General features: G+C 55.5%; 1 protein-coding gene across 1 annotated transcript in view; it reads left to right on the forward strand.

The window, feature by feature from the left end:
• Positions 1 to 22,730, forward strand: part of ASTN1 (astrotactin 1) — a 61,253-nt gene that overhangs the window by 17,144 nt on the left and 21,379 nt on the right. Inside the window, exons 2-11 of the mRNA XM_062580917.1 lie at positions 1,559 to 1,746; positions 6,246 to 6,637; positions 6,958 to 7,133; positions 7,216 to 7,323; positions 9,023 to 9,172; positions 9,286 to 9,453; positions 9,748 to 9,832; positions 18,215 to 18,289; positions 20,849 to 20,986; positions 21,881 to 22,031. Coding sequence (XP_062436901.1) covers positions 1,559 to 1,746; positions 6,246 to 6,637; positions 6,958 to 7,133; positions 7,216 to 7,323; positions 9,023 to 9,172; positions 9,286 to 9,453; positions 9,748 to 9,832; positions 18,215 to 18,289; positions 20,849 to 20,986; positions 21,881 to 22,031 — 1,631 coding nt within the window. The remainder of the gene's footprint in view (positions 1 to 1,558; positions 1,747 to 6,245; positions 6,638 to 6,957; positions 7,134 to 7,215; positions 7,324 to 9,022; positions 9,173 to 9,285; positions 9,454 to 9,747; positions 9,833 to 18,214; positions 18,290 to 20,848; positions 20,987 to 21,880; positions 22,032 to 22,730) is intronic.

Consider the following 22,730-nt stretch of genomic DNA (forward strand, 5'->3'; position numbering starts at 1 on the left):
TTGTTTGCCCCTTTCAGCCTACGAATAAAGACCAGGTGGCAGAGGAGGAGATCTGCTTTTTCTCCCCGAGACCAGATTTTCAAAGGGGATCTGTGTGCCTAAATGTGCAGCTCAGCAGTCGGAGGGGATTTCAGACGTGCTTCCGGCTGCATAGATGCTTTAGCTGCTCTCGGTTTTGCTTCCCGGCGATGTGGGGAGAGCGCGGCGTCGCTCTGCTTGGGACGCTCGAAGCGCACTGATTACCGCCAGAAGTATGGCCCGTGCTGAGCAGAAACGAGCTGCCAATTCGCTTGCCACAGCTAATGTTTCTTTTGATTAATCAAATCAGTTTGGAAGGGCGAACCTGGTTTCTGATGCAGTTTTTTTCCCCCTTGGTAGCTAGCTCACTTAAGGCAGCCTAATGAAATTAATTAACGGTAAATTTAAAACGTTGTTTTTTGGCACCGTAATTGAATTCCGGTTTTTGTTTGAAGGCAGCTCGAGACAGGCAAAATAAAGATGACAATTTGCAAAGCGAGCCCGTGCTATTTCCCAGCACAATAAAAATACGCCTCTGCGAATAGGAAGGAGAGGATGTGCACGGCCAGACTGGGTCCTGCGTGGCGGAGGTGGCGGGGCGAAAGGCTGCGTCTCGTTGTGAAGCTCATCGTATTTTTAACGGTCATTCCCACAAATGCAAATGAAGCTCATTTTTCAGGAAACACGTCCCCGTCCTCAGTCCCTTCTGCTTGCGTTTCCCTGCCTCGAGCATCTGCTGTCGTAACGGCATGTAACGTCGCGCCTTAACCCAGCCTGTCCCGGTGCAGAAAAACCCTGAAGTTAAACATCCCTGAGCAAGGTTGGAGTGGCTGGGGAAATGTGCGGGTGCATCGGGGGCCGTCCCTTGCGTGGGCAACTGCAAGAAGTGGCCAAAGACTGAGACCTCTTAAGGCATCTTTGTTACAGCCAGACTTGCAGGTCTGGTCGTGGACATGCAGACTCGTTCATGGAGGAAGGGGAAGTATTTTCTGTTTGAAATAGTGGGCAGCGGGATCCCAGCGATGCTGCTAGTGCTGCTGAGAGGTTCTCCTAGATCCTCGGCTCCCCTAGACTGGGGCTGCCTTTAACATTGAGCGCGCGTGTAAGTCCTTCCTGAATTCGGGCCAGAAAGCTGCTGTCAGACTTGGTGGCTCTGGCCAGAAGATGCTGTTGGTGCGTGTCCCGTCCCCACACCACAATTACAGCTGGGCTCATTGGCACCTACTTGTGGAGCTGCCTCTAATTAGAGAGCAAATTTACTCTGCCGTTCAAGGAGAAGAGAGGCCACAACCCTAATTTTTCTGCGGGGCTTCTTCTGGTTCTGGGTGGCTGGCAGTGAGGGGGGCAGTGGTGCTCCTGGGTGAGGAGGTGGACGGACACCTTCAGCTTGCAAGCTCCCCAGGGCACGTGTCTTGGAGCCAGCTTGGTGCCAGTGTAGCTGGTTGCTCCTTCAGTCTGTCCATTTTTTGGGAAGAGGTGACAGCCCTGCTAGTGGCCATCCTGTGCTGCATTTCACACTTGTCCGGCTTTCCTTTTACAGAGATCTCGGGAAACACGGATGACATCCCCCTGGTCCGCTGGCGGCAGCAGTGGCTGGAGAACGGCACGTTGCTCTTCCATATCCACCATCAAGATGGTGCCCCTAATCTGCCTGGCTTCGAGCCCACTGAAGAACCCCAGACCGAGTCGGCTGAAGAGGAGCTGAGGATCCTCCACATCTCCGTCATGGTACATGCCACGAGGGCGCAGAGCACCTTGCTTCCCCTCTTGCTACTGTCCCTGCTTCCCAGAGCTCTTAAGGGCTGGGATTTAAAGCTGGAGAGATTTAGGGATCCAGAAACCATTAGAAAACAGTGTCTTTGGGTGTTTGAAAATCCATATATTTCCCCGTGTTGCTACAGCTGAGCGTGGCCCAGAGGGCTGCTGTGCGTGCGAGGGTCACTGAGCAGGCTCCGGACAAGGAGCAGGGCCGAGCTCGGGAGCATCCAGATGTTCCCACCAGATGGGCAGCTCCCGGCCGATGCTGGTGCTAGACACGGGGCTTGCTCCTGAGGCCCAGGCAGAGGTGATTTTAAATTTAAATTTAAACGTCCCCCTTTAGCTCGCATCGCTTTCCAAATGAATGCCGCCTGATTGGATCCAGGCTATGGCTGTCTCGCAGGTGTGCTTTTATCCTCGGCCGTGCTGCGGCTTAAAGGTCTTAACTGCCTGCCTAGGGTTAATTCAGATCGACTTTTTTTGAGAGTCCTTTTGCCCTGTAGCTTGCAGACACCACACTTTGATTCTCATCTGCCACTGGCACCCAAGTGACCAGAAAATAGCAGCCACTGGCCCCTCTGGCCAGCTCAGAGCTCAACGTGGCCCCAGAGACACAGTAGAGCGAGCGGGCGAGCGGGAAGCCTGCCCGGAGCGGTGATGCGCTCCAGCCCCGCGGGGAGCGGGAAGGGAACGTATCGCTCCTTCTCCGCCCCCGACCCCGCAGCGTCTGCGCTCGGTGCAGATCCGGCACCTGCTGCCTCGCCACGCCGCGATGCGACGAGCAGCACTTTTCCACCGGCCGCTCCGTCAGCGCCGCTTTTATCTGCGCTGCAGCCCGGTGGCATTGATTTTGCAAGCCCGAGCTTCCTGTGAGCACACGGTGGAGAGGGCTCTGCGTTCCCTCGCTGGCTCTCTCTGCTGCTCTCTGAATTTAATGGCAGAGAAATGGGGAAAGGCAGACAACAGGGTTTTTTGAGGTGGTTTTGGAATTTTTTTTCTTATTGTCGGCAAGAATCTGAAGAATCCTATGGGATTTTTTGGGTTCTTTGGGGTTTTTTTTGCCACCAGAAGATAATTAGCTGGAGACAATGTGTTGCCGAGGCTGCAAACAGGCTGTTTAATGGTGCCTACCCTAACAAGAGTGTCAATAGCTCTTCCAGATTGCAGCCCGAGGCCAGGTTTCTCCTACATCATTTGTGCTTGATTAGTCTCGGGGAAAAAAAAATCGTTGGCAAAGCCAACTCCAAAATGTTGTGGTCCAGTTCTTTTTTATTCCTTCCTGCTCATGAGATGACGAGTGGCATCTCAGGGACCAGGGGACATGATGGACTTGCCGGGAGAGCCTGAAGCTAGGGACTGGCTTCCCAGGCTCTGCAAGCTTTGCTCCACACGGACCTCACTTCCATTTTCCACCAGGGAGAGCAGCAGGCAGGGCTGCACCTGCACCTGTGCCCCTCAGCACAAAGGCTGCGTGTCCAGGCTGGGGGCCAAACCCTCCCAATATCTGCACGTTTCTCCAGCCATGAGGACAGCAGCTTCACAGGGGACTGGTTGGCTCCTGTAGTGCTTGTTCGGCAGGTCTATGTCTCCTCCTTTCCCACCCTTCTGGCTTCACAACCCCTGTATGATCCTGTTTGTACAGGTGAAGCCTTTTGGTCACACTGCATCTCTTGGGTAAGCGGAAAATCTGCATCCTTTCAGTTCTGGTTGGCAGTGGTGGCCCTTGAGCTTGCTGTTTCTACATCTCTGCCTTGGTGGTTTTGGGTTTTCCCAGGCTTCAGATCCCTTAGGGGTGGCTTGCTGGTGATAATAGAGAAGGCTGAAGAGTGGCGGTGATCTTGGCCAAAACACGCAGCCATGAAGTGAGATGTTAAGTTATGCAAATGCCTGGCAGGACCGCCACCGTTGTCTTGACTTTCTTGAGCACCGGCGAATAGCAGGATCCAGAAAGGAGTCATTGAGATAGGGCTTATTATCAAGTTGATGAAAAGGATGTCTGTTAATTGCTGCTCTTGTACCAAAATATGTAACTACAGATTGAATTCTCCCTCTCCCTCTTCTTTTTTCATCACTCTCAGTGCCTCTCAGGCAGCATCCTCACACCCGTACAAAAAGAGGTTGGTTTTTGTGCCAAGGATCAGCATCACGTGTAATTTTCAAGGCTGGTTTTCTTTCCTGTTTGGTTGCCAAGAGAAGAAATGTGAGTGAGAGGCTGTCTCCATCGCTTGAAACCACTTGTGATCGTGGTCTGCACACGGACCTCGTGAGGCTCTCTGTTTTTTTCCGAGAAGCACTCCAGCATATCTGTCTAGTGCAGGGGTCCTCTAGCAACTGCTGCTGCCTGTCCAGTGTGATGTGACTGAAGCCAGAACTAGTTTTCTGTGTTCACATGGAGGGAGACTTTGCATCTAAGATAGTTCCTGCACTTTCCCTGACCCGCTCCGACTGGTAGAGGAATGACGGAGATACTGGTGCTGGTTTTAGTGCCTCCCTCTTGAGCCTCTACAAGTCTGAAGGGGCTGGAGGCTTATTCTCAAGCACAGTTTGAGCACTCAGAGTTTGAGCAGAAGACATTCCAGTTTCAATTAAATACTAAGCACTAATTAGAAACCCAGAAACAGACTTCTGCCAAACCTGAGCTTTTAACTTTTTGTCCCTTATTTATCGCCAACCACAGGTAGGTGTAACACAGAGCTTTCTGACATTTGAGGGATATAATTTGTGTACAGATGTGCCATGAAAGCCAGGAGTGCCATGGCGTTACTCACATCTGCCTGTCATCTCATCTGCTGGTGGGGTCTTCCACGTGGTGAGGGAAAGCCAGGATGTGGGAGTCCACCACCAGTGGGGATGAAAATAGCTCCTACTTATTTATGGGGCAGATGAAGGGAGATTTGAGCATGAGGGAGAACTGGGCCCTGACTGTGTCTTTGCCATTGAGCAATGCAGTTTGAGCAAGGCCAGGTGGGAATCCAGCACCACCTTTCAGCCCTGGTGAAAGATTTCCTGTCTGCTTCAGCATCCTGGCAATGCAAAAAAATTCCCTGGGAGGAGTGTAAGGCTGGAGAGACCACTGCGTTCCCACCAGCCACTCTGTCCTCTCCATGGCTGCTGGTCTTTATCTCTGGATTTCTCTTTCTTCTCTTTTTTCTTCTTTTTCTTTTGGGAAGAAGTTTTTGAAGGAGGGCTGGGAGGGTGCATTGCCTCACCATTATCCTGGGAATGAAAGAGGGTTAAAACGTAATGACCATTAGAGCTCTTTTTGCCAGCTGCCTCTCCTGTTTCCCATTCAGTAATTCCCTTAATGTTTTGTCCTAATGGAGCAGATTATTACTATTATTTTATTTTATCAAGATCACCTACTGCATAAAAAGAGGAGGGGGACTGGAGCCAAGGATGGACCTCAAGCTCTTAGCTGGCTCCTGTGTATTCTTTATTATTGTTATTATTCCTGGCAGACAAGACTTAAAGGACTAGCTTGAGCTTTTATCTCCCCGGCTGCACCTGCGGGCTGGGCGGTGCTGTCTCCGAAGGAGGGCGACCTTGCGGACGGCGGCGAGGCGGCAGGGCTGGGAGCCCCGGCACCCGGGCACGGCCCGGGCCGAGCAGCAGCAGCACCTCCCGGTGCCTGTGGTCCCTGTCGCGGGGGACGTTCCCGGTGCCCAAGCTGAGGACCAGCCACATCCCCGTGGGGCAGGAGTTTTTTCGCTCCGTTTGCCTGGGCGTTCTGCAAACAGCAGCTCCGTCGTCTCAAGCCTTGGTCTCGTTTAATCTGCACTGAAATTTCTGCAGGATACCCTGGGAAAATTTCCCGAGAGTGAGAGTGACAGTGCTGAAACCAGTCGGAAATGGGTCAGAAAAAGTTGCCCGTAGGAGCATTTGCCTCTAATAAATCTGAGCTCTGCTTTCAAAGACTAACGGGAGAGCGAAACAAAACAACGCTCTCTTCTAAACGCTTCTTTTTTGTGTCAAGGTAGCGACTGCAAAGCCAGCCCGGCTGGAGCCAGGCTTCGGCTCGGAGCTCTCTGCCAGCCCCGGCGCGCCGCGTGCCCGCGCGCTCTTACCGGCGAGACCGGGCTTCTCCCAGCGCTGGCTGCTTTCTGCAGCAGCCCCAGGGCGCTTGCAGCCCCGAACGGGTTCGGCCGTCCGCGTGCCCCTCGCCTGCCAGCAAAGTCGGTGCTGGGTTTGCTCGGGCTTCGGCAGAGCCCCCGGCGCCCACGCGCTCGCCTCGCCCGCCCGGAGCCGTCGCGGGCGGCTGGCGCGTCCGGCCGCAGCCCCGAGCGGGGCCGCGGCGGGAGGACTCGGATGGCACGCGGTCTCCCCCGGGCTGGCAGCTGGGCCTCGTTGGGGAGCGCTTCTGAAAAGCGGGAGGACACCGGAGCGATTAAAAGGCCAGTCGGTGCTCGGGATTTTCTTGGGGTGGCAGCGGAGGCGTTTGGGAATTCAGGCTCTTGCGTTTGCACCCCCAGGGAGGGATGATCGCCCTGCTGCTCTCCATCCTGTGCCTGGTGATGATCCTCTACACCCGCCGGCGGTGGTGCAAGCGGCGCCGCGTGCCGCAGCCCCAGAAGAGCGCCAGCGCCGAGGCGGCCAACGAAATCCACTACATCCCGTCGGTGCTCATCGGGGGCCACGGGCGCGAGAGCCTGCGCAACGCCCGCGTGCAGGGCCACAACTCCAGCGGCACGCTCAGCATCCGCGAGACCCCCATCCTGGACGGCTACGAGTACGATATCACCGACCTGCGGCACCACCTGCAGCGGGAGTGCATGAACGGCGGCGAGGACTTCGCCAGCCAGGTCACCCGCACCTTGGACTCGCTGCAGGGCTGCAACGAGAAGTCCAGCATGGACCTCACGCCAGGTAGGGGAGGGACTCGGGGCATGTGGGTTGAACTGGGTCCTCTCTACCTTGCCTTTCTTCTCTGCAAGTGAGGCATCGTTGCGTTTAGAGAGTTTTCCCCCAAGTGACCAGAGGCTGCTCTCTCTCTGCGTTTCCCCGACACGTGAGATGTTAGTGGGGTCGCAACCCTTTGAGGGCGTTTCTTGTGCTCGGAAACCTTGCGGCGAGGTGGCTGCAGGCCCTGCTGAACGGGTCACGGCTGGGCATTGCAGGGCTGAGGCTTGAGAGGCAGGGCTGTTGATAGCTGAAGTGATATCCTTTCCGGTCTCTGCCCCTGAACGACTTCGCCTTAACGTCTTCCCGCCCAGGAAGCGATAACGCCAAGCTGTCCCTGATGAACAAGTACAAGGATAACATCATCGCCACGAGCCCCGTGGACTCCAACCACCAGCAGGCCACGCTGCTGTCCCACACCTCCAGCAGCCAGCGCAAGCGCATCAATAACAAAGCGCGAGGTACCGGGGGCCGGGGGCAGGCGCTGGCGGTGGGGATGCTGCAGGAGGCCCCAGCGGTGACGGCGCGCGGTGTCGCCCGCAGCCGGCTCCGCGTTTCTCAACCCCGAGGGGGACTCCGGGACGGAGGCGGACAACGATCCCCAGCTGACCTTCTACACCGACCCGTCGCGGAGCCGCCGGCGCAGCCGAGGTGGGTCAGCGCGGCAGCGGCCCGGGTGCCGCGCGGCCCCGGCGAGGGCTGGGGGTTGCAGACAGCCGGCCGGCACCGCTCTCACCTTGCCGCGCAGGAAAGGCTCTGCGGCAGGTCCTCTCCGCGAGCGACGCTTGCTCTCCCTGCAGCCGTAGCGCCGGGTAGCTCGAAGGCGGTCAGCAAGCCGCTCCAGCTCTTGCCTTGTTCTCCTTCAGCAGGGTCTGGGCTGCGAGTTCGGACACTTTCCGTAGGCAAGGAGTCCAAAACCCCACCGGGGCATGCCGTGGGCATGCTTCGGGCGTCCCCTCCGCCCGCCGGCGGGCTGCCTCGCGCTCGTTGGAGGAGTTTCTCAGCGGAGGATGGTTTTGCTGGAGGCAGCTGCTTGCCTCTGTTGTGTATTAATGAGGAGCGCGCTTCAAAGGCTGGCCCGGCAGCCCCCGCGCGCGCCCGCCCGCCGCAGCACCTCCGGGCAGGTGGGGCGACGCGGACGAGAAGATGAAGCCTGTCGGCCGAGTCGGTTCTCAGCAAGGTGCCGCGCGGCAGGGAGAGGAGGCAAGCGGGCTCGGTGCGGAAGAAATGCGAGGCACGGCCGAGAAACGCGAGGCAGAGGCAGGAACCAGCCCGCCGGGGCGGACGGGAGCAGTCGGGCTGTCCGTCGCCTCCCGTTCGCCCTCGTTAGCCTGGGGCGCCCTGGGCTGAGCTTCGCCCCGCGGGGCGGTGATGCTCCATCTCTGTGCTCCCCGGCGAATTGCCTTGGTGTCTCAGCCCCCATCTGAGCCCACGGAGCGGTGTTTGCTGTAGAAATACCGTTTCCCACCCTTCTGGGTTTATCCGAGAGAGGCAGGAATGGAAAAACACACGTAGGGTGTGGAGCGGAGGAGAGGGACGTGCGTGGCCCCTGGGCGGGGGGGGAAGCCGGGGAAGCTTCCCCGGGCCAGGCAGATCCCCTGCGGGAGAGCTGAGCGCCGAGGCGGCTTCCTCCCCTGGGCACCTTCGGTGGGTGAGAGCTGAAACGCCCAACACCCGTGCGCCCTGAACGGTCCAGGCTTCCCGGGGCTTTTCCAGACGGATCCAGGAGGCTGCTGTCACGGCAAAATTAACCCGAGAAAAGTTGCCAGGAAGACTACGAAGGGGGAGGAAAAAGGGATCTTGCCTTTACCTTCCTCCTCCGCGGTATCTCTGCCCTGCTTTAACATCACGGCACCGCGCCGGTGCTGAGTGCTGCGGCACGCCGCCGGGCGCCGCGGTGCCGCGAGCGAGCCGGGGCTGCTGGCCGGCCGCCCGGGGAGCTCCCAGCCTCGCAGCAGCGGCTGCTTTCTGCTCTCGCGCTCTTGAAACCCTGCAGCTTAGCCGCATCCACTCCAGGTTTGCGGCCCGGGACGGGGAGCAGGAGCGGGCCCGGGGAGGGTCGCTGCCCGGCTGCGGGGCCGCGCGTCCCTCCGTTCCCCCGCGGCTGCGCTGCCCTCGATGCTGGTGCTGGCGGAGCAGCTGCCTGCCTGGGAAAGGGGGGGAAAAAAGGGAAAACCAGGAAACCTGAGCACCCTGCTGGGTTTTCTTTGCACCGTGGCCCGAAGCGGGGTTAGAGGCGGAGCGGAGGGGCAGGGGCACGGGGTCTCCCTGGGCGCTCTCCGAGCGGGAGCCGGGGCGGCAGGTGCTGCGTCGGCTCTCCCAGGCTTCACTCCGCTTGCTTGCTTCCCAGTGGGCTCGCCCAGGAGTCCCGTGAACAAGACCACGCTGACCCTCATCAGCGTGACGAGCTGCGTCATCAGCCTGGTGTGCTCGTCCCACATGAGCTGCCCGCTGGTCGTCAAGATCACCCTGCACGTGCCCGAGCACCTGATCGCTGACGGTGAGCAGAGCGGCCGCCCCGCTCCCGCGCCCCTCGCCCGCGGGGATGCGCAGCGGCGGGTCCCCGTCCCCGGTTTGTTGGTTTGTTTTTCCATCGGCCTCCCGCCCCGGCAGGGAGCCGGTTCATCCTGCTGGAGGGGAGCCAGCTGGACGCCAGCGACTGGCTCAACCCGGCGCAGGTGGTGCTCTTCTCGCAGCAGAACTCCAGCGGGCCCTGGGCCCTGGACCTCTGCGCCCGGCGCCTCCTCGACCCCTGCGAGCACCAGTGCGACCCCGAGACCGGTAAGCGGGAGCATGTTTCGGGGGGGGGCGAGGCGATTTAAATGCAGGAGGGGCTCAGCGCCGGCCCCAGTGACTCGGGGGGGGGGGGGGAAGAGGGAAGACTTTTTGCGCCTCGTCCCCTCCTCGCGGTGGTGCCTCTGCCGCAGGGACGCCGGAGGCGGGGAGTGCAGCGGGGGCCGTGCTGGCGCCAGGCGCCCCGGGCCGCCGCTGGCCGAATTTGCCAGGAGAGCACTGGGAAAGCCTCGGCGCCCGCCGGGGCCCGTCCCCCTCACGCGCCCCCCTGTCGCTCCGCAGGCGAATGCCTTTGCTACGAAGGTTACATGAAGGACCCCGTGCACAAGCATCTCTGCATCCGGAACGAGTGGGGAACGAACCAGGGGTAGGTCCGGGCGCTGCTGCCGCCGCGGGGTTGTCGGAGCTGCTTGCTGGCGGGGAGGCGGGTAGGTTTAGAGAGCAGCGTGCCCGCGAGAGAAGAGGAGTGTTGCGGTTAGAAATAATCGGCGCTGAGGAGCGTTGACGTGGAGGAGGCCATCATTAAGTTTCAGGGTAAACGCGCCCCCTCCCCCAGGAGGATGGGGGCTGCTTCTCTGCCCTTCTGGGAGCTCTCCTCGGCAGCCTGCGCTTTGCGGTGTCTCAGGTTTGGATGGGAGACGTGTCGCTTTGCCAGAAAGGGCAAACCGGGCAAAGCCGCGCCGGCGGAGCTCGGCGGGTCCTCGGCCCCTCGCGCGAGCCGGCGGGGAGGAGCGGCACGGAGCGGGGGCCGCGGCCAGGCACGCAGCCGGCGCTGCCCCAGCTCAGCCCCGCGTCCCGAGCGTGGGCGCAGAGGACCCTCCCTGCAGAAAAGCCTCCTTCCTCCCCCGTCGCCAAACCCTTCTCCGAGCCTTTCGTTTTGGAGCCCGCTTAGCACTGACACGCGATGCCGCGTGCCGGCTGAGGGAGCGCGGCTTGGTGGCACGAACGGGGCGGCCGTCGTTTCGGGCGCCCGGAGCGGCGCTGGGGACGGGGCGACGTGGACGGGACCCCGAATCTGCCCCGAGGATTTCCCCATCCTGCCTGGATGGGAAAATACAGACCCGTGGTGGCAGCTCTATCCAGAGCTGAAGCCCCACAAGGACCCAGCGCTCCCCAGCTTTGCTCCCCCATTGCTCCCGCTAACGAGCGGCATCGTGTAACGAGGGCGGGAGTGGGATGTCCCTCCTCGCAGGGGCTTGGCCGAGGGGTGTTGAGCTCGGCGATACCTCGTAGCGGGTCAGCGGAAGCTCGCTGGCCCTCTGGCTTGGATGCCGCCCTGCTCCCGCGCCCTGGGTCCACCGCGTCGCGAGAGGCGATGTCGGGTGACTGTTGCGTCCACGGTTGAAGTGTTTGCGAAGCGCGTGGCCCCTCGGCGTGCGGTCTGCTCTCCGTAACGAGCTCATCGAGGGTCCCGCGGCGAGCGCCCGGGGTGGCATGCGGCACCTCTGCTCGGGAGGAGAAAGAGTAACGGCCCTTTGATCAGGACTCGTCTGCCCTGCTTAATTCAAACAGAGCTTCATCGTTGCTCGGATAAATAGGACCCAAGGACCTTGGGGGTTTTTCTACGAGGTTTTTGTACTATCATTCTTGCTGTATTCATTCTTCTCTGCCCCTTTTTCCTGCGGTAATGCTCGTATCTGGCCGGAATATATGTCGTCTTGGGTCTCTTCTTATATACTTAAGTGTCCAGCCGTTCATCACAAATTATGTGCAGCGTTTCCAACGTACGCTTCTGTTCGGGGCAGAGGAACCTGGCAGAGCCTCTCTTTTCTCCCCCGCCCCCCTGGATGATGTGTAGCCCTGGATCATGCAGGTGCCATTGAAAATCCCGCTGGCCTTCTCTGAGCTCTCAATAAATCTTAGATGCTCAGCAGTATCTGGGCTTTTTCATCAGCTGCGCTTTGAGAGTTGCTCACTCCAGCCGTTTGAAACTGGGGTCATTTTGTGTTTCTTCCTTGAACTTGTCAGATTTTGTTTCAGAACATGGTAGGAGCTGAAATTCATACTTAGTGCAGTCTTCCCTGCTTGCAGCTTTCGCTATTTATAGGGACTCATGAAAGCATGTCCACACTGGGAATCTCAGTGCTGGGGCCATTTTCATGTTTAATGAAAATTTTTTTACTGCACTGTGATCCATGCCCGCTCTGCACAGCAATTCCTAAGGAGGGTCATACAGCGTTTAAGGTCTCTTCTGCCCCATCCAGCCTCCCCTAGTGAGTCTCAGACAGCTTCAGCTGAACAACTGAGTCGTTGGTTATTTCCACCCCGAGGAGATTTCGTTTGCACTGAGGTTGCTGGTCAGGAAGCACATGCCATTGGATCTGTGCATGGGAAGCAGGTCACTCTCTGCCACCATTTGAGGACGAGCTGTGTAAACATCTTAATGTGCCCCGTCACGGTCTCTGCAAAGTCATTTCTACGAGGACTTCTGCCTCACTTTGGCACAACAGAACTTACTTGTCAGAGCTTGCATGCCTTTAGCTCGTCTTACTGAACCTGGTATCTGTGTTTTTTGGAGGAGACTTTGGAGAAGGTCTTTTGGTGACCTTCTCTGATGCTGGAGGGCACACAATCTTTTGTTGTGTTCATTGGCTCATTTGCAGCTCTAACCTGACAAAATTGCCCATAGGCTCATTAAAAAAAGAGATATTTTGAAATCAGCTGCTCTGTCCAGCCTGTCCCAAGGCAAGATCGATCATGTCTGAACCATTTCTGAGAGATATTTGTCTAGTGCATTCTTAAACCCTCCAATATTGGAGCTGTGCGCTGTAATGATTAGTAACACAGGTCTTCGAAACTATGCAGGTGGTGAGTCGGTCCCTGGGGGAAGTCGCACAGACGCAGCCCTTAGCACAAGGGAGGTCATTAAGGCAGAATTTGGGGGCTTTGCCTTTGGGGTGGCTTGCCAAATCCCTCAACGTGCTGGGAAGCGATGTTTCGCTGTCCAGGTATGACCTCTTTTGTTTTGATAGAGTGGTGGCTTTATCTGAAAAGTCATTTCAACCCTTTGGATTGAGATACGTTTCTGACTGGTTTGTTTTTATTTACAGTGATTAGGAGTTGACTCAGTGTCTCAGCAGCATCTAATTTTGGTCATAAAGGCAAGCTCATCTTTGAACTTTATTTGCAACAGCAGTGAGCTTTTATGTGTTGTGTGTATTTTGGGTACCACGCTGAGATCCATATCACTGTGATACATCTTTTACTTAACACATCCAATCCCTAAATCATCATCAGTTTTTCAAAAATAGTCTTTTTGATCATGTTTAGCAGATACATTTGATTATCTACTTTTGTGTGCTGCTCTTCAGCTGTTTTAGACAAATCTGGCTTGTGCTGTTTGTTTCTTCACAGTCTGTCTTTATCCTTTGATACGCATTTTTAATTAGGGAAAGAATGGAAAGGCAGCTGAAATTTCTCAGGTAGGAAGCTGTTTTCAGCAATTCAGCCTGGTCATTGCTAATCAAATCTAATTCCCGCGGTTCCTTCATGGTGTGACTCTACCAAAAGCAAATCAGCTAATTCTGCCTTCAGTTAATAATCCATCTGCTACCTGTCCTCATTTGTACTTCTTCATCTCGCCCCATAGACTCATCATGCAATTGCCCGTGACTTTTTCATTCCCAAGTGATGTTCTTGCCTGGGCGCACTTTTAAGACACCCTGGGGTAGGCATTTAAGGTGGTCTATGTTTCAGGGGTCTTTCTCGTTGTGCCTCTTTTGGTACCAGCGCTCTCCAGCATTGCGAGTCTTCAGTCGGATTTGCCGTTGTTGCACAGTGTGAGCAGTCTTGCGGGAAAGGGGAAGGACGGACTTGGTGGTGGTCTCCAGTAGGCTGAGCTGCATAGCCAGCTCTAATTTCTTCTGGCAGGGGATAAGAGGAAGACAGGGTATACAACTAAACTTGTTTTTTATGGGTCTGAGAGAGCAGTACCTCTGCTGAGCCTGTCAAGGGTGGGGTTTGGGCCGTGGAGGTCAGCAACAGGTCCTAGAGATGGGACCAAGGACACCCAAGGGAGGTGGGTGGGTACCAGCAAGGGCTGAGAAGTACGTGGGAAAGCGACCCTTTTCTCCATCCCAGAGGCTTGGGGTCTTTTTTCATGCCCTCACAGGTCTCCCTGAGCATCTAGGCTGCTCTCAAGTAACCAGTTCCAGGACCTAAACTGGTGTAACATGCCCTACCTGAACTGGTTTGATAGTCCATACTTGTGCCCGTCTCAGCTGCCTCTCTTTCCCACTGTGCCACTTCTCTCCTCTTCTATTCCTCCATTCGCTTCTTCTCTGGGTCCCTTCTGCTGGCTGTGCATGCACCCACCATCGCATGCACCCTTAGATGCTCCAGCCCTGTGGAGGAAACAGAGGAACTGGGGACTCGTGATTCCAGCCAAAGTTACAAGGACAGCACTTTCCCTGCTTTAGTTCTTTCCCTCCCCTCTCTCTCTTCCCCCTCCCCCTTTTTCTTTCTGTCTTTTTTTTTTTATCTGCCTCTTTCCATCCCCTGCTGTGTGCCTCGGCTTTGCAAGATTGAAGGACGGCCAGATAAAAAGCTTCTTTTTCTTTCAGATCCTTTCACCAAACCACCCATCCGCCTCCTCCTCCCCGCCCCATTCTCCTCGCAGATTTACAGGCAACCCAGGGAGAAAGTGTTGGCATTAGCATTTTTAATAAAGAGCTGGCTGGGAAGGATGGCAGGGGGGTGGGGAGACAGGAAGTGAAAAGGCGCAGACAGCTGAAGCTCAAGTGAAGATGCTGCAAGGCAGAGCAAAGACAGAAGAGGAGCAGAAATGGGGCCGGTAGCCGGTTCCCGTGAAGCAGGTGGGACGGGGCACTGCTGGGTGAGATCAACCAGCAGCTCTGGGCACTGGTGGTGCCTGCTCCTTGCTGATGTCCCATCTTCTCTCTTTCCTGCCTAAATTCTGCCTGAATTAGACCGTTATTCTTTGGTCTTCCTCCTCTCATAGGGAGAAGACCATTGGGCAGAGGAGAGAGCCACATATGCTGGAGGGACATTTCTTGCCCTCTTGTTCTGCACCTGAAATCCACTGTTGCCAATGAAGGGGCCATGGATAGTGCATTGAGCTTGCAGTGGTCTAACTGGTAGTTCTGCCTGTTGTCCACTTTTGAGAAGTTAAAACTGTCACACCATTCATTTTAAGCATATACTTGAGGCTGGTACCTTACTCATGCCAGTGGCGGTTCAACTGGACATGGCTCAGCTCATCGGTTCTTGGGCTGCTGTCTTGGGGGGGAGCCCTAGACAGCTCAAAGAAACAGATGACTTGTTTAGTGAGCTATTTACAGAGCTTAATAGCAGCCGCCTTCTTCTCCAATGACATTTTAGCCACAATCACATGCAGTGACTTCTTAATGCCATCTCCAAACCTTCCTCTCCTGCAGACCCTCTGGTCTTCCTGACAGATCCCTTGGAAGCTGTGATAGCTCGTGGTTATCTCACCTTTCCATGGACTCCATGCTGTGATTCCTCATCCCCTCTGTTTTTTTTTGATTGGAGAAAACTCTTTGCAGTAAGTCAGAAGCAGAAGTGTCGGTCTTGACACTGGGAGCTAGTTTGGTCTCTGCCCCTTTAGGCTGCAGTTTGAGCATTGCCAGGCTCTCAGAAAGGTAAATTAGAGCATTAGAGAGGCAGATTAGAGCATCATAAACAGCACCGAGTCCGGACGGCCTAGCAGTTATTTTGGAAATTTCCACTCAAGCTCAGAACTGGAGCAAAGCACAGATGACAGTCCAGCTGGAAAAAGCAAAGAGGCCTGAAGGTTATCCTGGGGAGGCACTGGCAGAGCTTTGGTTGCAGGAACTCACTCGCTGAATTTGGTGAACTTGGTTGGTTCTGATCTGCTCTACTGACTCCCCATTTTGTATTTCAGATGTCTACCTGCATGCCAAGGCTTGCAAGGAGATGCGAGCTGTCATTTCTAGCCCATTTAATCCAATCTGATCAGACGCAGAGCTGCTTCTGATCAGTCTCTGTTTCTTTTGTGAGCTCTAAAGAGCATGCAACCAAAGTACCCGCCAAGAGCAACAAAAACAGAGCAGCGAGGCGCCTCTGGTGATCACAGAGCGTGGGGACGGAGACAGATGCAGAGGCACACGCTTGCACGGATGGGAGAAGAAAGAGGGGATGAAACAGAGTGGCAGACTCACAGGGGGCAAAAGGCAGTGATCGCGAAAGTGAGACGTGCATGGGGAGAGGAAACCTCTGAGGCAAAAGGCACAAGCAAACAAGAAAAGGTGCCTTTTTTTCTGCGTGGGCACAACAGTCAGCGTCGAGCTGCTGAAGAACTTCAGAGATGAGGATGGGCAAGTACCTCTTACTGAACTGGAAGTCTTCTGCTGAGAACATCCCAGAGCTTCCTCCAGGGGCTGGGGCTGAGCATCTTCCTTTTTTTAAATGCTCTGCTTGGGTTTTAAGGTTAGCTTCTGCCTTCCCTTCCTGGGGCCTTTTCCCAAACTTGTCAAAGTGCCAAAGGGAATTTGACACCCGCATCCCTCTGGGACTCAGCGGGGCCAGGCCAGGCTCCCCTCTGCAGCCCCTTCGAAATCCCACGCCACGTAGTCGTGCAGCTAAAGGCTGAGCAATGCCTAGTGCAACCTTTGTTTTTATGGGCCCTTTTGATGCAGAGTAGGTACCAAGTGGGGCTGGCTGGGAAGATCACGCAGCAATCTCCCCAGGGGCTCTTCCTAGGGCACTTAACACTGGAAACCTGTTTCCAGGCTTAAAACCAGCATTGCACTAATTTTAGCACCGGTGGGAAGCTGCGGCTCAGAGGGATGCAAGGCGGTCTGGGCGCTGATTTACGCCTCCCAGGCAGGCGAGATCCCACCGGCTGCGTGGCACGGACATGTCAGCATCTGCAGGCTGCCAGATCTGCCTGTTTGTGGCTGAGCAGAGAAGTCCGCCTTTCCTCCGTGTCGTTGCAGCGCCTTCCCCAGGGCTGACTTCTGGAAGGAAAGTGCCGCTCTCGTAACAGTTCCTCTGCGTGAGTCGACGAGGAGCAATACTTTGCCTCTACTTTTGTTCCCTGCCTGGTGCTCTCCTGAGAAGCAAGAGCAAAGCCCATCGGCAGGAGGGTTGAGAGGTGGAGACATGAAGCATTCGCGGTACTGGTGAGATGCAAGGAGCGCACCACTTCCCTTCTGAAGCTGACCTCTTTCAAGACAATCCGGTCGGGGGGCTGAATGTAATCCTCCACTTCTGGCCGACTGGACAGAAAGGTGGCACTGTGTCCCAGCGAGGAAATTAGGTGGGGCCCTGTAATCCTGCAATCGGGATTTTTATTTTGTCCTTGCTGAAATAACTTTGGATTAGAAATTAAAATGCTTGTGCAGGAGAGCTGCAATTGCCTCCCAAGAAAATCCTCGGCCTTGCGGACAGCAGGGTACTTACCTTGTGCCGTGCAGGGAAGCCTCTTCTCGCTTTTCTCGCTCGGCAATGTGTTCTTAAAGGCAACAATACGATGGGATGGAAATTTCTTTCTCTCCCCAGCTCTGATCTTTCCTCCTGCAAATGGGATTCGGAGTTTGAGGGTTCAGGATTGGAGGGGGCGAAGGGCTTCGCATTTGCATTGTGTTTCACAGTGTTCCCCGAATTCTCTCCAGTTCCTCGATATCTTTTTGAAAATGCTGCAGCTGGACGCCAGCAGGTTGCAGAGTATCGTGTCCCTGGATATCGATGCCCCGGTGAGCTCAGCCCTCAGCTACGCAGGGGCAGCTAGATCGCATTTCTGGTTTGCAGTTTGTTTTCTGTGGGCAGCGCGTGGTAGCAGATACCTCAGGTGGGCATCAGCGTGCATCGCGCCGAAGCTGCACGAGGCTCTAGATTGCATTGCTACGCAGCTCTGTGCTATGTAGGGCAGGGCGGGTGGAGAAGACGGGACCCATCAGCTCTCCAACCTCCTACTTTGCTCCAGACTCCCAGTTTGTCTTTTAGAGCAGTTTGCAAAGTGATGCATCTTCGTAAGCCGAAAATCCTGGAGCCGTCGGTATTTAGGCTGTCGGATCTGAGAGAGGGAACCTCCTCCTTTAGCATCCTCGCTGCTGGATGTATGACCGTCACCATGCAGCCCTGAAAGCTGACGCTGTGCTCCACTTTCTGGCCTCAAGGGAAAGGCGCCGTATCACCCAGGCATTACAGCTCTGCAACTGCCGGGCATTGCAGCTCATGAGGCAAACTGCAGTCCTGGAATATGTAAATAAACAAACATTTATTTTTTACTGACCTCCAGGGGAAAATTCCCCATTTCTGAGGCAAAAGGAGAGAAATACTTTGGTTATTTTTGGATTAGCACCCTTCCCTCCAAAATAACAGTGAGAGGTAAGGGAATGCAGTCTGGTGGTGAGACAGCATCCCCAAACCCGCGAGGCTCCCTTTTGAAAGCGTGGAAGAGAAACGTTGCAGTTGCCTTTTTCTTCTTTTTGCGCTTTGATAGATGTGACGCAGATCCCTAAAACGGGAGCCGGGTGGGTGGTACCGGCATGTACAGAGGTGCGTGTGGCTTACAGATCCCGGGTGCAAGAGCGGTCTGGAGTATGTCCTGCCACCGCTTGCATGGTATATTTTAGGGAAACGTGTCCGCGCGCATCGAGCGCAACGTGGGTCTCGCGGCGCTCTGCTCGCTCCGGCGCCGCCTGCCTGAGCTCGGGGCTCGGGGCTGAGCCTGGGAAGCATTTTGGCCGGTGGGCAGCAGCACAAGCATGAGAGCAGTACGATTGCCTTTGCTTTGTGCTTGCAGGCCCTGGCCGTACACCATATTCCAGCGCGGGTTCGACTTGGTGCTGGGAGAGCAGCCGTCGGATAAGATCTTTCGGTAAGTGTTGCTGCCGTTCGTCCCTCCTGGCATCGCCCTTCCAGCCCCCTTCCCTGCCGTGTTCTTCCTAGCAGTAGTTTGATGCGTTTTGCTTGGGCTTCCCCCCTGTGCCACGGGTTTTCGCCTCCAGTCTCCCCCCTTCCCGTTTCTCTAGCCATGGGCTCAGTTTCCCCCCCAATTGCAAGCCGTGTCCCGTGGAGATTGCCCTTTCCAAAGGGCATATTTCAGTCTTGATTTCCCAAGGGTCAGAGCGTGGACGTGCTACTTAGGTTAGTTGTGATTTAGGTGGAAATCTCCTAGAAGCCAGGCTGAATGAGCACCGAATCCACCTCGGCACTGGGCCTGAAAGAGGCCAGCACAAAGGCGGCAGCCCTGCCCGAGTATCATGGGCCACTCAGAGGACAACCTTTCTCTTTGCATCACAAGCATTTCTGCTCCTAATCCACATGCTCTGACACCATGGTGGTGAGAGGGAGGACACAGATCCTAAGCACGCAGGAAAATGGGGTGTTTTGAGTGGGTGAAGAGCCTAGGCGGTGGCAGCAAGCACTCAGGGCTTGCTCCCAGGCTCCAGGGCTCTGCAAGCAGCACATCCTCTGGTTTCCCAGACCCGGTGGCTTCTAAGGATGCACCAGCTGATGAGCTTTGGACCACTGAGTGGCCTCAGTGACATTGCATGTCCCCTCTCTGCAGCGGTGCTGGAGACATCTGCATGGAGGCTTGCTTCCATCATGGTGGCAATGGGGAGATGTAAGATGCATGGAAGGGGGCACACGTCCCAGCGTCCCACCATATTTGGGCCTCTGGGATGCTGCAATCTCTCTCCTTCCCCTTCCTGTCGCTGGTGATGTCTGTGATTTTGCACATCTCCTCCCTGGTTTTTATGGTGAGGCTTCAGCCTCAGCCCTGCAATGCTGCTGTTGCACTCCCTTGAGCCTAGCCTCGTCCATGGGATGGAGCTAGCAAGCAGATGATGTCATTGGTAGTGAAGATCCTTGAGGTTCCTCAGATAGCCAAAAACCGTGACCTAGAAAGAAAGAAATACTGAGCAAAGAGGGGGGATGTCTGACTAAGTGAATGTTTGCAAAGGGTTCCCATGGCTGGTAGGAAAAGCTGCCTTGGCTTAGAGAGATATGAACAAGGAAGAGAGACAGTCTGTACTGCTGCAGGTTAGAAACACATCTCTCAGTGTGGCTTATGTTGACTTAGCAGGATTTGGGGACATACGGATGGTGCACAGTGATCTCTTGAAACCCCTCAATACCCTCTTTTCCACATCTGTAGCCTTCAAGGCACCTTTCTGCTCCCTCACCCATGTGAGATAGTTTTTACCCCACCTACCACGATGCCCTCAGCAGCCTCCCTGTAACCCAGCAGGTTGTGGCAAAAGGCAATACATCTGTGGGCAACAGGGTCAGCACAAGTCAAGGCTGCCTTCACCGAGTTTGGAAGGAGAATTGGGCATCGCCCAGTCATCTGGTTTGGGGGTGAGAAGAGTTGTAGCCTCTAGGAAGGCTTTGGAGAAGCCCTGACCATGCAGCCAGCATAGGGAGGGCACACCGGACTGTTTCACCCTAGTTGGGGACTCTGGGAGGACTCAGGTGGCTGCACATGGCTGTACTGTGCCACCTCCTGGAGAAACATGAGCATGGCCAAAAGGCTCCAACCCACAGCCAGAAAGGCATGGGGTGATGTATTTCCAGGGGCTGGTTCCTCCTCTCCCTCCTTGATGAGAGCTAGTTTGGGGCTCTGAAATAGGAGGATACCTACTGGAAGGGGAAATGCCTGAGTTTTTTTTTACTGATGCTTTTGTGGGTCATTGAAGAACCTTTGGAAGAGCCCTGTCCCTTTGTGCTGCCGTGGCTGTGTGGTTCATAGAGGTATCCATGCGTGGTATCCACGCATGCCTGCCGCAGCGAGGCATCTGCTTCTGCTGTCTATTCTCCTGCTAACTCTGGAAGGTCTGGACACCTTTGAAAGGAGGAATAAATACATGAATTATCCCTCATTGTCCCTCCCTCCTCCTCCTCCTCCTCCTCCCCCCCCCCACGCTCCCTGTCAGCGCGTGCTGGGCTGATGGATGGCAGCTTCCCATGCCTGTCGCGTGCGAGCGGGGCCGAATCCTCCCACCTGCCTGAATCGCTGTTGTGGCTGCCGGGCTCTTGATATGAGGAAGGCAGTGGAAATGTCCTGTCCATCTACCTATCTCCGTGAGGCGGCTGCTGAACTCCTTTCTCCGTTAAAGACACAAAAGGCAGAAATACCAAGAGATATCCACATAGGAGGGTAAAATTCCTCATCAAGGAGCCAGCTGGCTGCACCAGCCCATTCAGTTTGCAGGACGGGACTGTTCAGACTTGCGCTGGGACCACGTGCCTTTTGTTCTAATGTAAAACCAAAGTGTTTGATAAGCCACCTGAAGAGGGGTGCAGGTGCAGTATTCTGGGTGGGCTATGAGGTTTGTGGAGTGGGGAAGCTAGAAGACATCCAGGTCTGGTTAGCTGCCCTGCCTTGCTTGGCATTCCCTTTCATCGCAGGTCTCTTTGCTCTATCTGGCAGGTTCACCTACACCCTGGGGGAAGGCATGTGGCTGCCGCTGAGCAAGAGTTTTGTCATCCCACCGGCTGAGCTGGCTATCAACCCCTCCGCCAAGTGCAAGACTGACATGACGGTGATGGAGGATGCAGTGGAGGTCAGGTAGGTGCAATCTCGGGATAGAGTAGAGGCGCTCCACAGAGGCCGTGCAAGATCCTCAGGAGGGTTTGATGCTGGAGAACTCATAGCCTTGGCATGGCTCCGTGACACTGCTGCTGTGCGACCTAGCTCTTTGGAGACCAGGGTGACTGTTTTTGTTGTGCTCCATGAAGCGCTTCTCACGGCCTTGGGACAAACCCCAAATCTTTCGTGACTTACTTCAAGCAGAAAGCTGAAGAGAAGTAGTGGGGAAACCTTTCCTTGCCCCAAACCTGATGATGAATTTAATCTCAATATATGAGCACAGCCTGATATTGAGAGGTATTCTAGCAAGTATGCCAGCGCTACCACGCCAGGTATGTGCCTGGGACAAGAGGGCCAACCCAAAGCACATGGGAATTGTTAACAGTGACTCAGCCTATAGCCCCGCATTTCATGGGCAGAGATCAGTACATCCGCCAACACCTGCCCCTCCTTGGGCTCTGCTCCACCGTACCTTCCAAAGCTGAACCTTCAGAGATATCTCCCCTCATCTCAGTAGAGAGCGTGTCTCTCTAAAAGCTTGACTAGTGTAAGGTTCATAGCTTACTGACAGCTTGAGGAAAAGCAGGGCCATGGAAAACACACGTGACGGCTGTGGTTGTGGGTGCAGTGCCTTCCCATTGCAAGTAGCTGGGTGGTGGCACGTGCAGGTCTCACTCCAGCTCATCAGGTTGGCACCAGAAGGAGAAAGGCTGCCCATCTGGTATCACTGGAGGTGCAAACCTGCGTGTGAATGCATGTGTGAATGTGTTGTGCTTGGGTGGGTGTGCTCTCATTAGCACTTTCTAATTTCGGTTAAACAGAACGGTTCCTAGAGCCAAAGCGCTGGGTGTGACTGTCTCCTCCTTGTCGCAGGGAAGAGCTGATGACCTCCTCCTCATTTGATAGCCTGGAGGTCCTCCTTGATTCCTTTGGCCCTGTTCGTGACTGCTCCAGGGACAATGGGGGCTGCAGCAAGAACTTCCGTTGCATCTCGGACCGCAAGCTGGACTCAACAGGCTGTGTGGTGCGTACTGCTGCCCAGCGACCCCCAGAGTGCTTGCTTGCCTTCTTCTTGAAGGCTGTGAGAGTTAGCAGAGATTTCCAGAGCATGAAACCGAGAAGGATCGAGTCAGCCCAGTCCTTAACATGGTGGGGAGTGGAAATCTAATTTTGGGGGACAAATACAAAATGTTTGTTCCCTGTTTAATCTCACTGGTGTTGTACAGGAGATGGCTTCAGCTCCTGCTTCCTGACATACCCTTGCCTTTGGAGGGGACAAGCAGGGGGAAGGACCCTTGGTGCCAGGGAAGGTGCTGGCTGAGGGAGCTGTGATACAGACCTCAGAGAGGAAAGCAAATGCACATGAAAAGGAGAGGGAGAACAGGAGGGGAAAAGACAGGGGTGTTGGCAGGCGCAGGGGAAGGAGAGCATGCACTGGTGGTCAGCCACTTGCCGTGGGGTCTGGCTGAGACACAGGGCATTGCTCTCCGGGGCCAAAGGGTGGTGCTGGAAAGGTTCGTTGGTTGTAAGTCCCCTTCCTCTGTGGAGGACAGTGTTTTTGAGGGCTGGGAGGGCAGCCTGGAAGACATGGTGGCTGTTGTATGGCTCGGCCTGTGAACCTGCATCTCCATGTGAAACTGCCGTGTCAGTGGCGAGGAGATGATGCAACCCTGCTTCCTTCCTCTTTTCCCATTGCCTTGGGCATAATGTTTTGAGGTTGTTT

The sequence above is a fragment of the Rhea pennata genome, chromosome 8, assembly GCF_028389875.1.
Source record: "Rhea pennata isolate bPtePen1 chromosome 8, bPtePen1.pri, whole genome shotgun sequence".
In the NCBI taxonomy this organism is placed as follows: domain Eukaryota; kingdom Metazoa; phylum Chordata; class Aves; order Rheiformes; family Rheidae; genus Rhea; species Rhea pennata.